At 35.3% G+C, this 16,323-nt stretch overlaps 1 protein-coding gene across 3 annotated transcripts in view; it reads left to right on the top strand.

The window, feature by feature from the left end:
• The window catches only part of LOC121302484 (putative histone-lysine N-methyltransferase PRDM6), a 39,104-nt gene extending 29,350 nt beyond the window's left edge, over nt 1–9,754 (top strand). Inside the window, exons 6-7 of one of the 3 annotated variants that reach the window (XM_041232510.1) lie at nt 3,634–3,810; nt 8,372–9,754. In XM_041232510.1, the coding sequence (XP_041088444.1) occupies nt 3,634–3,810; nt 8,372–8,415 (221 nt within the window). In that variant the 3' untranslated portion in view covers nt 8,416–9,754. Of the gene's footprint in view, nt 1–3,633; nt 3,821–8,371 lie in introns of all 3 variants that reach the window. The other 2 variants (XM_041232495.1, XM_041232503.1) reach the window with 2 other exon arrangements.
• The last annotated feature ends 6,569 nt before the right edge of the window (nt 9,755–16,323 follow it).

Here is a 16,323-nt window from a genome sequence, read left to right as displayed (position 1 = left end):
AGACGTGCAATTTGTTGGCCAAATTGGTGCAGCAGGAAGCATTTATTGGATATGCGGAGCACAAAGGAGCTTTGTTAGTTTTGGCTACAGGTACCCTTTAAGGTATAAAATCAGTTATTAAAAAAAAACAAAAAAAAACAATAGTACATCTATAATTGTGTTATAAAGGATGTTATAAACAATAGTATAGATTTTGTATATTATTACTACTGCTGCTACTCCTACCCTTACTGCCATTCCACCCTGAGAACGCCCAGTCTCGGAAGCTAAGCAACTTCAGGCCTGGTTAGTACTTCGATGGGAAACCACTTGGGAATACCAGGTGCTGTAAGCTTAGCCTTCCTTCGATAGCTCAGTTGGAAGGGCAGAGGACTGTAATGAAACATGTTGGCATTTTTAGGCTTCTAATCATCTTCAAAACCTTTTATAACTACTTAACAGATGTTGCATAAATGCATAATTTAACTAAGGTGTGACCATTGTATCTAGGACACAATGTCGTGTAAAACTGCATTGTTGCTTGTATAAGGATCATCACTGTTAGGACATGGCCATCCTCTTTAAAATATTGCTGGGTGCAATAGAAACAACCACATTTGCTTACATTGGACTATAGACTGACCCATATGAATTGTATTTATTTTCTGTTCAATCTTTATATATGTGAGAGGTAAAGTAGATCATTCATAAACCTACAGCACCAGAGTTTAGGATGACCTGGTTACAGTATTTCACTTTGTATAAAAGCTTTCTGAATGGCCAACAGTGTATTGATATACAGCTATGGCCAAAAGTTTTGCATCACCTGGTAGAGTGAACTAATTTTGCTTCATAAAGTAAAATGAAGCCTGCTGAATAATGCTATGCTAACATATTGAATTACATACCGTTTTGTAGTTTGTATGCTTAAAAAAAAAACTGACAAAAAAAAAAAAAATGACATTTTGAAATCTAACATGAAATACTATAGTATTATTATGGCTTCCGGCAGACTTTTGCAATATCATTTTGTAGTTTATTTGATTAAAAATCTAAATTATGTTCTGTATCAGGATGATGTTACAGAAGTGTTTCGCCACTTAATTAGACACAGAGCAGTGGGTGTGGACACACTGCACAGGTATGCATATTTAATCATAACACAGGCCCTGATGCTAGGGTACCAACAATGGTAATCCAAGTGCCGGATTTAATAAACTGAAAAAAAGAAAACAAAGCTAAAAATATATGTTTGCCACACACATCGCGACCGCTAGTAGTTCTCTCCATGGAGTGTGCAAAGCTTTCGGGTGCATCTCCTCCTCGATGTCAACACAACAAGCTGTCTGTATGGCTATGGCCGTGCAGTAGCCTCGAGCTGTGGCGCACACTTTTTGATCTATGCGCAGACTCCCCAGACACGCCCTCCAGACAATCAGAACCTTCCAATCAACTCGGCACCGGAGGAGCCTACCTGCTCAATTAGTTGCTTAGCAACACTCTCCTGTTGTGTGCCCCATATATATATTTAATTATGTCTCAATCCTAAAATTCCAGGTGATGCAAAACTTTTGGCCGTATGTAGCTGTATGTACATTTTATACAGATGTTTCCACACATTGTATAGGTTGTGGGTAACACATAATTGGTGCAATTTAGTGCTACATTAAGTAGTATCCTAAGAAAGATATTTCAAGGTCTTCAGTGGTAACTTCAGCACTTTTTTTATGGCGAATGCAGATTGCTGTGATCAATGTATTGTCAGTAAAATTGCTTATGAAAGGGCACTGGACAATATAAGTGACAATGCCCATTATTCCATGTGCATAAGGCAAGCTAGTCATTATACTGCCCTATCAAAAGGCAAAAGTTGAAAAGGCTATGTTGAGTGGCCTATTAAGATGATATCTATATAAAAAGTGAACAAGTGAAATAATAGCCATTAAAACTTAATGGTCCCTTCGATCATTATGGGAATGGATTTTCCACTGTACAGTATATACCTAAATGTATATACGTTTGGGCCAAATTGTTCATTCTTCACTATTTACTTGGCTCTACCATGAGATCACAACTTGATCACATTAAGATAACATCATGCTCCACATAGACTCTTCTGGGTTTCCTTATGTTTTAACTGAGTTACAGGATTTAGTTTTTATTGATCACATAATAAAATTATGCTTTCAACCACAGCTTGTTAGCCATTTTCAATAATTACCTAAAGCAGTTTCTAAGCCACTCTAATTCACATCATTGGTAACCTTTTTTTTTGTCCCCATTGAATAGAACAGGTATTATTTAAAGTGAGGAAAGGATACTTTAATTCTCAAGAATGAATGATTATAAAACCATTCTAAATGTTAATATTATGAACTGTAGAGTTAAAATTAATATTTAGTTTTAATTCAAAACATAGGGTGTTATAAAGGATATTTCGGGGCCAGCAGTGTCTAAATGGAAACAAGTCTGATACTTGGGTATCATAAGAATATATAATTAATTAGTTGGCCATAAATGCATATACAGTGGGGTTTTTTTTGGTTTTTTTTGGTCATAGCTTTAAAATAAAATAACACTAATGTTGTTAGGGTTTAGAATTCTAGAAAATTGGATTTACAATACAAAACAGTAAAAGTAAGGCATGTTTTCTTTTTTGCCCTGTTGACTTTATAATATAAGGATGCATTTTAGCTGCTTATGGGATTTTTTTGATAAAGATCTAAAGTGCCTCCTTTACATCATGTTGGTAGTATTTGAAGTAATTATCTGTGCAATTTACAAAGGCGCATTAATGAAAATAGTGTTGTATTAAACAATACCCACCCATTAATCATTTAAACAAAATCTGCAATCAATGCCCAGGGCTCTCAAGCATTATACAGTAATAGTGTTTGTAATCACTGAAGCAAAACGCCACAATTAAAAATGTATTTGACAAATGAGGAGTCATAGTCTATATATTACACAATTGTGTTGTTAAACATGCTTTATCACTTTCATCCTGTTTTATTTCCCTTAGGTCATTATTCTTTTCTTGCACTGTTTTAACCATGGCTAGTCTTGGCGTACTGAAATGAAATAATCTAAAAGTCGCTAGCAGCTAAACTGAGTCCTATAAAGTTAGATTTTTTTGTTTGCTTGTTTTATTTATTTTTTAATTAAAGGTATTGTTTGTGTGACACCATGTTCTGTAGTTATATATTATCCAAATTGTAGACTGTACACAGCAGCAAACAATCAGGGCTGTTTTATTACACAATATCAAGGACTGGGTTGTACTCACAGTTCTGTTGGGTGAAGAATGAAATGTAATATTATAGCCTTCCACGTACGTTTGCTGGTTTAATCTCTTTTCCCAGTGCCTGCTCTAATTTGAGAAATTGTATGTTTAAATTCAGCTATGTTGCACACAACTGAGTTTGGTTGAAATGGTTGAACTATGGGAATCTTCAATGTAAAGGCTGGCATTGCCATGACGGGGCTCCAAAAGCAGGGTGATCTTGATATTTACACTCTACTTGAGTGCAGAGTGTGAATGTGTCATGGATACTGAAGTGTCTACTTTTTCATAGTTTCACCTTTAAAAGCATACAGTATTAAAGCAGGTGTGTTTTCATTAGTGTAACACCTGCTTTCTGTATTGCTGTCTAGGCCTTACCAGTGCGGCCACTGCTCCCAGTCCTTTTCCCAGCCTTCGGAACTCCGAAATCATGTTGTCACCCATTCGAGCGACAGGCCTTTCAAATGTGGCTACTGCGGCCGCGCCTTTGCCGGAGCGACAACCCTCAACAACCACATCCGTACACACACCGGGGAGAAGCCATTCAAGTAAGTAACAGTGAGTACCACAGCTTATTAGCACACATACTTTTCACCCCTTTTCTGTCTCACAGCATCTGTTATAGCACCAGCTTTGCAATGATATTGACTACTAATACGGTGTTTATTATTATGGACAACTGAGTCATTTAATGAGGGGCTGTATTTTATATTTCTTCACATTTCTTTCAAGGGAGCCCTTAACTCATATATCACAACTTTCATTACTTTAAAGGGCATAAAGCTAAACATGTATTCAGTAACTTGAATGCTGTGCTTTTCATATTGCTTGTCTCTAATACTTGGACCATCTTTAGCTTGACCAATTATGCTTTCTTTGATTTTCTGATTGAACAGTCATGTGACTCATAGGTGACATAGAAAATTGAAGGGAGTGATGAATAGCACTATATTTTCTGTAAGATTTTCTTAGCTAAATGTCTTTTAATATTCTTTAATGTTGACAGATTGGGTGAGCGCGACTAGCAGTGGGTTAAGATACAAATCTTTTAGGAGCTTTCATAATTACTGTAGATTAGAACTCCTTTACTCTACACTTGAGAACAGGAGATACTGTATGAGAATGTGTAGGAGGGGGTATCTTATTCTCTGCAGTGTTTGTCTGCTTTAGTCATAGGAATTACCATTTCCCTGCCCCCACGATAATTGGAACTGAACCTGTCCCAAGCTGGAGCAGACTGCTGAAAAACAAGCAGATCCTGAATTCTGCAGCTGTGGGTGAACCCCAGAGCTGAATCAATTCTATATCTCTCCCAGTAAGCGTGTCTAGCAGCCAGTGGTGTGTGAGAACTCCCGAAGAAGTCCAATCAGACAACTTTTGATAAAATTAGCTTAAAATACTTCATATTCATTTTTGGTGCTTGTGAGTAAAGTGCTCATAAATGTGAGGGATTTTGCACTAGCTCTAGTTAAGCATGGTGCTTAGACTCCGAGTACCTTTAGCAACAGCTCTGTAAGTGCAGTGACCACCTCTGACATTCACTAATGTTCAGTTGGAGCTAAATTGAGATTGGTAATCTCTCTTCACTTGTTACACAAGCCAGATTCTAACCTAGAGGTGAAACAGCCTGAAATTCTTCATTAATGAGCTCCGCACTGGACAGTCTGGATAGGTTCTTGCTGAAGGGATTTTTCAGTGATTGATCTTTTATAGATTGTATTAAATGAGACTATGTAGGCTGGTGAAAGAAACACATTTCCAAATTGAGAAATGATACCTGGCAGAGAAATCCCCACACTGATATTTGACCTGAGCCAGTAAAATCACAGTAAAAGGGCCTTTTAGAGTAGACTGAAACATGGCAATCAATTTTGAAAGATTTCCAACAATCTGATTGATTTTATCTCGGTTACACTATAAATAGATTTTTGTAATTAATTGAAGAGGTTTAAGGGTCAAAATGGAAAACAGATTTATTTTAACCCAAAGGTGCTACTTACACCTTATGTCTGCCATGTTTTCTATAAAGCTGCCTTGCAACCCTAATTAAAGCTAGTAAGTTGCCTAATGCAATTATATCTATTGCGTCTAGAAACAAAGTTTGTTTTCCAATGTGTTTGCAGTGTTAGAATTACATTAGCACATGCCTAATTAGGTATCTCAAATCATATCAAATTAGTTCTATACAGGTGCTTATTTTGTTTGTTTAAGTCAAACAATGTGTTACACAAGTAAAGAACATGACTAAGCACCCAAGAGTCTGTAAATAAGCACAAAAAATCTATAAATTAAAATTAACGCTGAGTGGTAACGATAAAAGCCTGGAGAACATCCAGTGCTTTTAAAGGTTATACCTAACCTTAAAACCAGTGGCAGCTGGGTGGTGAAGAAAGTGGGGACGCAGAAAAAAGGCAGAGGGCTAGGGGTCCCCTTAAAAATAGAATCTTAGAATCTTAGTAGAATCTTATATTCTGACTGACATCACTTTCATATCTTGTAAAAGTTTTACCCAAATTCGGCTGTTAAACACATTTTTTCCACTAGCCAGCAGAGAAAAGAAAACAGCTTAGTCTATTTTAATTAACTGTTACACACTACCAGCTTATGTTTAAAAATGCACTGTATGCAACATTAATATGCAACATTACTTTAACATACTGTGCATAAAATATTTTCAAAAAAAGTTGTTAAGGCAGGAGAAAGGCAGACCCAAAAGTCAAGCAAATCCTATAGACTTAATTAGCTAAACTTAAATAACCAACACAATAATTATGTACCATTCTGTACATATGACACGTCCTTCTAAACCGCGTTTCATTCCTTTCACTCTCGGTGTTAGTATCCAAGGTCATCAGGTGATTGACTAAAACAGGCAAAAGGGGAGGGGAGGCATGCCACCCATGGCTGTTTTGTAGATGGCTTTACTCAGTATTCCATTTAAGCCAGCTGAAGAAGTGGAAGAATATGATTGGCTAATAGCGCTAATCATAACTACAGAGGAGACAAGCACGCGTCTGCCTCCTCTGAACAGACAGCGATGACTGAGTGGAGAATTAGGATTGGATGGCTGACTCCGCCTTAAAATGATGTGTTTATATTGTTGTATTACATAAAGAAATAAAGAAATGCATACAGCTTGCTTATTTAGAAAAAATTCAAGTAGGCATTGTCGCCACTGCTTTAAACACACAATCATGAGATACATAAACACTGAAAAGAAACTTCATAAAAATAGACAAAAGTTTTGATAAACACATTCAAAACATTTGTCAATTTTTTTTTACAAAAATGTGTTCTTTTTAGTATTTTTGTTTTAGCTAAACTAAGTTCTGTTTCACATAACAATTACTAGATTATTCATTAAATACATCTTGACTAGCTTTTCAGAAAAAAAAAGATTTGAAGCATTGTTTTTGGTTAAGCGTTATTTGTATTATTTGTAGTTATGTAAACTAACCCATAATATAATATATTAAATATAGATTTTTCTGTTTAATTTCTTTCTAATGCTCCGCTACTGTGTAAAAGGATGAACTTTTTCTAATATTGTTTTTAATGAATGTTACAAAATACTGTATCATTTCCTAGCAGGGTACTAATGCTCCATAATCAAACTGACCTGTAACCTACAACTGGGGTGTTCTTAGCCATTAAAAACATTAATTAGCATTAATAGGCATTAATAAACAGTATCAATTCCAATGCTTTAATGTTTAGAAGAAAAATCCTGTCACTGGCAAGTTTGGCTGGTTTGGATAGTTTATTTGGAGCACGCTAATCCAGTAACTAATCAGTTTTCTAATAAGCAATCAGCTATACACAAATGTGTCATCAGCATTTCAGAAGCTCCAGAGAGACGGTGATCCACACAAAGACATTAATGAATACACCAAAAATCTTTAGGTGATCAATACCCCTGAGTTATTTTCATTGAACTGATAGGTTTGATACGTTAAAGCTGACATGTTGCATTTGTCAAGATCCTACACTAGTTTACAACAGCAAAGCAGTCCACTTAAATGGTTTAAAGATGAGTTTTTAAGGACACATGATACTTACATTTATCACACTGAATGATAGCTGTGAGTTGGAATGTATAATTTAAGCAATAAATAATGTGCATACAGAACTGATATTTTAAGGGAGAGAATGTAAAATTTGACAAAGAATAGCCAAAAGTTTTGCATCACCTAGAATTCTATGAGATATATATATATATATATATATATATATATATATATATATATATATATATATATATATATGGTATGTGTTGTGAACATCATTTAGATTATTTTATTCTATACATCAAATTGTATAATAAATATTATTTCATTATAGTGTTTTGATAATGTCACATTTTTCATTTTTTGTCACTTTTTCATGAAGTATATGGAAAACTACAAAGCGGTGTGTAATTCAATGTGTTAACATAACATTACTCAGCAGGTTTCATTCGACTTTATGAAGCAAAATGTGTTAATTCTATAGGGTGATGCAAAACTTTTGGCCATAGCTGTACATATTTGTACCTAGGATATCTTGGTGAATTCAAATAGTTTGGAAAATATCCACATCTTCTTTCAAAACAATCAAACGTACCAATAGATCAGCAGTGTAAAATAGGTGGGATAATCACTGTACTAATTTAGTTTCGACTTGTACAGCCCTGACCCAAGCCCTAATGATTCAGCTGTAGTTATCTTCCTCCCAGGTCTGAGGGTGAATTAGCAGCAGCTAAAATTCATTTTGTCATGCTTTCTCCTCTGGGCTGTAGAGCAGAAAACAGTAGAACAGATTGTCTGTTTGATAGCTCACTGCTGAAAATCTCTTTTTGTTCTTTATCTATTTGAAGTGACAGTGATCTGGGCAGTAACTGGACAGGCCTCTCTGGAGAAATCACCTTCCCCTCAGGTTATTGGCAGAGCCCTTTGTTCTGAATCAGGCAGGCATTGTACCATCGCAGGCATCAAGGTCGGAGGAGTAGCCACCAATTAGACCTCTTCAGCCTTGTAAAATTTCCTAGCACTTTTAAGTGTCGCTTACGATTAGGCTGGAAGATGACGCCCGTCAGGTCCCTGGTCTCAATTTTCTCGCTTGCCTCTGCAGGTGCGAGAGGTGTGATCGGAGCTTCACGCAAGCCACCCAGCTGAGTCGACACCAGAGGATGCCCAACGAGTGCAAGCCAATAATGGAGAGCACAGAATCAATTGAAGTGGATTAACTGATTGACTGGCCAGAATTAAACTGCAAGGAAAGTCATGATTAAATGTCACGGACACTTAAGCAAAACCAAAGATTTCCTCTGAGCAACTTTCAATCAGTCCCAGAAAACCAAAAGCAGTAATAAAATGAGTAAGATGTTAAGAGATATTGATCCCGGCATGGATGAGAGACCTGGGGGAAAAAAAAGAAGAGATGATTTATTTATGACTGGGGATCACAGTACTTTCGATGAATCTGGGACTGCACGGACTCCCGAGTCGCTCCATCTATAGCTTTATTTCCGAAAGCCTTTCCTACCATTGTTTAATACCAAAGCTAGAAGAATATTTGGGTAAGACTAGTGTCTACTTTATTGACTGAGAATGCACAAAGACCTTTCTTCTTTTGGTTGCACCTTTTTTTAAGCATGATTTAAAAAGGGTTCACAAGATGGCCCTTTTTTATTTTGTCTTGATGTGGATATCATTAAAATACATGTGATGTTTGGACACTGATATGAAAGAGACATTGAACCAAACACTCAACTGTAAAATACAAAACCAAAGGATATTTAACTAACTCCCATTGCTCTTGTATAATGTTTAGTGCACTTTTTAATGATGTTGACTTATTTTTCTTTTGGTAAAAGTAAACAGAGTAGCTGGCCACATGAATGTATATTATTGATGCAAAGTTCTGATTTAAATCATTGTGTAAAAACATACTGAAAAAATGTATTTCCTCATGTGCAAATGAAAAGTATTTAAGAATGGAAAATGTTGACTATCAAGATGCCAAAGTACAGATTCCAAGGAACTGTTTTGCTTATATCAAAAATATACTAATTCAATCCAAAACATATTGATCCACACTCTAGCAATTTTTTCAAGAACTCATTCCAGGTAACTAAGTTGGGCCCAGCAATGATACATTAATAGGAAAACAAACCTGGCTAAAAGTCAAAATGTGCTAACTCCATAATCTTAATAAAGGAGTTGTATTATATTTTGTTGTGATTGCAAAGTTTCCACCCAACTATTTCAAGAATAATGAAACTGTTTGTACTGTAACTTGCAACTATGTTGTTTCTTGTCATTTTTACAATAAATTAAAATTGAAACAAACTTTGCTTGTACTTCAAAATATGACGCTTTGCCTCCTAGCCACATAGCTTCCCTTTGCCAGACCATATTCATTATTTTTTAAAACATACCAGAACTGTACTTATTAAAGATTTATGAAATGGATTCCAGCACAATGCCAAAGCCTGTAAAACTCTGTATATGCATTTTAACTGAAGATAAACTTTTTTAAATAGTAATTTGTTTCAGTAGATGTACCTACATACAAAAATATTGTCAAATTTTGTTGGATAGAATTTCTGTACAAAATCAAACATGTTCTTTAAAATGACTTAGAGCCTGTGTTGCCTCATTGAGAAGAAGACGTTGAAGACTCTGAGCTGCTTTTTCCTCTTTGAAACTTTCAAAAGACGGCCCACATTTGAAGTAACAGCCATTAAAATTAACAAACACCAAAGAGCCTTCAAAGGCTTCTTGCAATTCTTTTTCAGGGCATGCATCATCAAAAATGAAATCTGTAATAATCTAACAGTACCAAAATAAATGGATAAGGGAGAAATTGTAAAAACCGTACTGTATTTAGTTTGTTTTAGAAAAGAACACATGGGCAGTATTTGGGTTTGCTTCTAATTCCCTCTAAGGATTTATTAAGCCAACTAGTATTCATTATACCTCTAAAAACAAGATAATCTGGATTTCACCTTCCATTAAAAACACTTATGAATGTTATTAAAATGTGTGTCCTATTAGTATGAGGATACAGAATGCAAGCAGAGTGAACTGTGCTAAATGAAAGTGCATTTGAGAAACGCTGCACTAGTGGACTCTGTGTGTGGATTAATACACCCGTGTTGAATGTAAAGCAGATGAAATAAGTCCCTGTACCCAGTACCGGTGTGGTGTTATTTTCTGGTATGCATTATAATGTGGTACACCATGTACTGCACTTGTGCAAATGAATTTAGCTCAGAAAACTAGGAAACCATCATTTGTAAGGGGTACGATGTACTGAGTTTGACCCTTAAAGTTATGTTTTAATATCTTTTGTTTCACAATTCAGCACATTTAGTGACTTTAACTGATGAGCAACAAATTAGGCAATATAACATTGTAAAATTGTGGGTGAACTACAGTTTGTCTTGTCCATAGTGATTTGTGCAGTAGTCAATCACAACTTACCATTATCTGGCATTAAACGGGAATGCATACCACATTCTGAGGGTGTACCACTTTCTGACCCAACATCAGCATTAAAACAAATACCAGCAGTATTTCACCCCTGCTGCTAGATGATTTAAACCCAAACACTCACTTAGAAGACGCTGTCTCTTTATTGTAGTAAGAATTAGTAGATGGGAATATAACAACATTTTGTTGGAAAGCCAGTAAATCATGTTTAGCAATTAAGAGGTTTCATTTCAGATACGAATACCAACAAACTTTCAGGGGATGTAGTGTAGACAATATCAGTAGTTATTGTCAATCACAGAGAAATGTACTTCTAGAGTATATTTGAAATTGATTTCTCAGTTACAGCCTACAGCACAAGCCTATGAGTAATATATAGTAATATCTCAACTGTGATAGTAATTTTCAAAGACAATCTGGCAGTATTATAAATAGCAGGGCAAATAGAGTTACGGATCGACTAGTTTGCAGCAGCCGGTTGATTATACAGTATGCTGACTTCTATTCAAATCCATGCTATCTTTAAGCTGTTCATTTGATGGTCAGTTTATAAGTGTAAATAATCACTTTGCCAATGAGGAACTCATTTAAAAAAAAAAGTCTGAAAGAATTAAACTGTCATGTTTTTTTGGAAAATACTAATCTGCACATTTCAAACTCATTTGAAATTCAAAGTAAATGCTTCAGTTAGTTTTGGAAGGAGTTGACACTGAGCTAACATCAAAAAAATCTATTCCAGAATCACAGACGTAATAAAGATGACATAATTTCACTGAGACATAAAATAAATATGGCACAAGGCCTGGCACACCTGTTATTTAACATTAACCATGCTATATCAGCTCTATTTTGTTATTTGTCTTTATTGTTATTTCTACATTAATTGTAATTAATTAATTAGCACAATGTTTAACTGACAGCTTATTCACCTATTTACCCTACAGCTAACATTTGGCTAACAGAAAACTACAAAGTGTAAAGTGTTAAGCAAACATATAAACTGTCCTAAATGCTTTTTTATTTTTTTATTAGGTCTTTCAAGATTATATCTTTTTCTGATTTTCTTTAAATGAATGCCAAGTTCCATAATGTATTTATTTATGTTTTACTTGGCAATAATGAACATATTTCAGAAAGCAGGTGATTACAGTTGTAGTCTTTAATTAGAAAGATGAACAGTATGAATGACTCAAGACCACTTTGAATATTGTACATGATGTCGACAAAGTCTTTACCACCATGTTTTTTTTTTTTTTCTACAGTGCACTGACCAGCAACTGAAACATGTGGAAGAATGATGATAATTGCATTTAGAAGTGCTTCATTGTATTCAGTGCAAGTATTTACCTGTATTTAGATGTCCAGAGGATAGGTGTGAGTGCCATCATTTCCATGGTAGATAATGATCCGTCACCATGTTTGGTGCGTCATCTTCCATAGCATGGAAGGAGTGACGAAATGAAATGCATCTCTGACTTGTTTCAGCTCCTCCGTAGTCTCATATCGATATTTTGCAACGTGATCCTTCACAAATTCCCAAAACGTGGGGGTAACAGGACTTTGTGGACATCCTGTACATTGAATATTGTTAGGTTTGATGGTGGTTAAATTTTTTTTTAAAAATAGCCATCTGTCTTTCCATACATCATAAATAAGTTCAATATTTTTCTCCTGTCTCACATAGGACTGTTGTTTAAAACATGTTTGATGATATGAAAGCAATGCTGCATGTGCAGTCTTAAATTTTCACATTGTTACTTCTAGTCTAGGTGGTCCAGATATTAAAAGCCAGGTTCCCCAGGACCTGGCTTCTCTCTCTAGACAAAGAATCCTGGCAGAGAGGTTGTGTTTTCTTTTTTTTTTTTACCCAGAGAACCTGAACTCGGTTGGACTCACTCACCCAAACTATGATTTACTAATCAATAAACACTTGCCTTTCAAACACTGCTTTTTCTTGTCATTCTGGCCCATTTTTCAGAGACATAAAAAAATATGAGCATATTAAACCTTTCTGCAGCTCTACTAGCTAATGTGTTCAAAGTAATCAGGGCAGAAAATCAATTTAAACAGTTTAATTTAAACATCAAATATTTATTTCTGTGTATATAGAGAGTTGGTGCCATTTACTCATTTTTATATTTGATGCAATATTTTATATTGTTTTAATGTACAATAAAATTTACCTGAAACTGGTGTGACATTTGTGGTTAGTGTTTAGTTTGCTAGAGTATACAGTAGCCAGTGTTATAGATTGCAATTCCCCTGACATTCGTGACATTGAGCTGACCACCCACATTTTATTGTCAACGGAAATCTATCCTGTGCCCATGTCTCTGCTCTTTATATGATTAACTAACTGTACTGCAAACAGTCTTACTGCTTTTGAAATGAATAATTAATAATGTATGCATTTATACATGTTCAGGGGATAATAATAATAATGTTTGTTTTTATATAACGCCTTTCATAGTGAACCACCATCACAAAGCTCTTTACAAGATACAAGACTAGGGTGTGTGAACTATGCATCAGCTGCAGAGTCACTTACAAGAACGTCTCACCCGAAAGACAAAGCACATGGAGGTTAAGTGACTTGCTCAGGTTCACACAATGAGTCAGTGGCTGAGGTGGGATTTGAACTGGATACTTCCTGCTTATAAGCCTGTTTCTTTAACCACTGGACTACACATGGATGGTTTAGTAGCAGAAAATATGTATCACACCTTTGTACAAAGCTGTCCCCACATGAATGATTAAATGATTAAATATATAGGTTGCATTTTTCAGGTCAGTTTGGGCAAAACCACATATCTAATAGATTTTCCTGAATACAAATTCTCAAAAATGTATTAATTAATGTATTGAATGCAGTGTAAAAAAGTATAATATTGTAGCGTGCTCATAGCGCAAGACACATACAAGGGCACTGGAGCTAGGGGTGCTGGGGGTGCGGTAGCACCCCATTGCTTTTCATGGCTTCCATTGTATACTGGGGTTACAGTTTTGTTCAATTGCTTACAGCACGTCTATTTTAAAAATTGTTGCATTGCCACAGAACACATACTATAAGACCTGCTCAGAGGCATTCCTCTATACCAATGAACAGGTCACATAGTGATGATCAAACGACACAACACCCAATCCCACCCCAATGGCTGATCTGCAGCTCATCAATTGCACCCCCTTCTAAACCCCCATAACACCCAAAACGTCCACTCACAATTAGCCGTCATTTGCATACTAACCCATGAGCAGCCAGTTCTCTCCAATTTTCCCATTGACATATGCAGGGTGTATGCCATTTTGTAACACTATGAATATGGTGCAGCATGATAGAAATGGAAAAATATTTACATTTCCCTTGTATATGTTTTGACGGTCATGGGGATGGTGATTTTAAGTGGAAACGTCTTCTTAAGGAAGACTAAATCTATTTCCAATGAAGCCTTTGTAATACACAAACAAACTCTATAATGAGGGGCGCCTTCCATAAATAATATACATTACAAGACTCGCAAACAATTGAAAAGAAATACTACAATACACATCAGGCGCTCTTGTATTTATCTAATGTATTAGATGTATCTAACATGTAAAAACACTATTGTGACCTCTATTCTGTCTTACATATTGTAACAAAAAAAAGACATATTAAAAAAGTTTCACTATTTTTCAGTCCTGGTGAGGAAACGGGCACCATTAATTCCACTGGATGTGTGCCACAGTAATTCTGTTGGTGTTCTTTGGCAGACCTGGTAATTCCACAGAGACCGCAGTGTTTCAGTGAAAGCGCACTCACAATTCCTGAGATCGCACATGATCCATAAATTATATTCTTAATGCCCTTTTGCAGCACTCTCAGATTTCTAAATGTTTGATTCCACAATGACTAAATGATTTCTTTCCACTGCTGCTCCTTGTGCCAGAAAGAATACACATTTAAACACTGCTAAAATCAACACAGTGAGTTTATTTGGCCTCCACATCTAGCAACAGGGTCATAAATTCTTAAGTTTTTGTTTGGGTACTTTAGAAGAACCTACAGACCTGGTTGTTTTCATTATTATGTTTTTTTTTTTTTTAAATAAATATTTTAGTGGTATTAGATCTGTCTGTAAAGTAAGCCTGTGTGTTTTAACCTGTTTGGTTTCATTTTCTACAATAAGAACTGTAACTTGATTTATTTCTATAAGATTTTGTTTTTGTACCATACAGTCTGTCTTAATAAATAAATAAAATTCAATGTGTTCTTTTGTAATGACAAAGCACCACAAATACAATGCATTATACTCACCTTACTGGTGTAAGGAAGCATTTACTGTATTTCCCTTTTCAGACTAAGTAAAGTACCATTTCTTTTACTTTCTTCATAACTGGAATGCTCTGAAATGAACATTTATTTTTAAATACACTGACACAGTCAAAGGCAATCTAGTGTTGCCAATTAAGGAAAGAAAAAAGAATAGGTCACAATGGGACAGAATAGAAACAACCCTAAAGCATCTAATATAGTGTACATTCTGAGTTGTATTTTTCCCGTTTTGTAACATTAACATGGTCTGGGGTTGCGATGGTGTACAAAGTCATAGACAAAAATGTACTGGACTCAACCCATTTACCTTAATAGCTTTTTTGGACATTATGGTAAATAAATTCAACATACAGATTTTTGTACAATCTGTTCTTTGTACAAATAATTATGTTTGTGAGAGAATTATGAGTTGCTATTCAAAACTATTAAATGGTTCTGACATTAACAGTGTGGTCTCTTTTCTTATTTATTACAGTTCTCTTTAGTTTAGCCATTAATGTTACACAATCCATCACAGTTTTAATGGGCATGCTTTCAATACCACATTCATTTTTGTTTAATTAATCTGAATTAGAAATACATGGATTATGTTTGTTTGTTTAGTCAGTAAACGTTTTTGGTTGAGTAAAGCATATTTGTTTACGTGTTTTAAATCTGTGCTTAAAACCTGTGATTATTTTTGTTCCATTTCCATAACTCTAAACTTCTTCTTACCAGCTGACAAAGCGTATACCGAGTGAAATTATCATAGGGGATGTCAGTGATGGTAAAACTCTCATATAAACATGTATAGTGGATACTTAGCATTTAGTTTTTGTTGAGGTTTATTTCAGCAAGTGTTTTCCCCCTTGTATTTTCATTTCCTTGCTCTTTAACAAGGTGGATGCTGGATGCGACCCAGTGCACTGTAAGAGAATGCCTTAACCACAATGCAAAAGAGGCGGGCTTGTCTGTATTCATGGTTTTATTGCAACACGACACTGCCCATTCCACTCTTTTTAAAAACGTCTCCTTAAACTCTTCTGTTAGTGATCTGGACCTCGTTGTTTCCGAGTTCTCGTCTATTTTGAGTGTTTATTTTTTCTTCGTTGTAGCAGAAGTGATAATGGTGGCAGTTTGTTTTTAAATGAAACTGACAACCTGAAAGCATCATGATGTAGGAATTTTTTGCATGTACCTACTGTACATATGTACAGTATGTGACGATTGCAATGATATATTTTTTCTATGAATATATTTATGAATTCAGCTATGAATGTAGTTATATTGTGAAT

This window comes from Polyodon spathula, chromosome 2, assembly GCF_017654505.1.
Source record: "Polyodon spathula isolate WHYD16114869_AA chromosome 2, ASM1765450v1, whole genome shotgun sequence".
Lineage (NCBI taxonomy): Eukaryota > Metazoa > Chordata > Actinopteri > Acipenseriformes > Polyodontidae > Polyodon > Polyodon spathula.
This window is presented reverse-complemented; position numbering and strand designations above follow the sequence as displayed.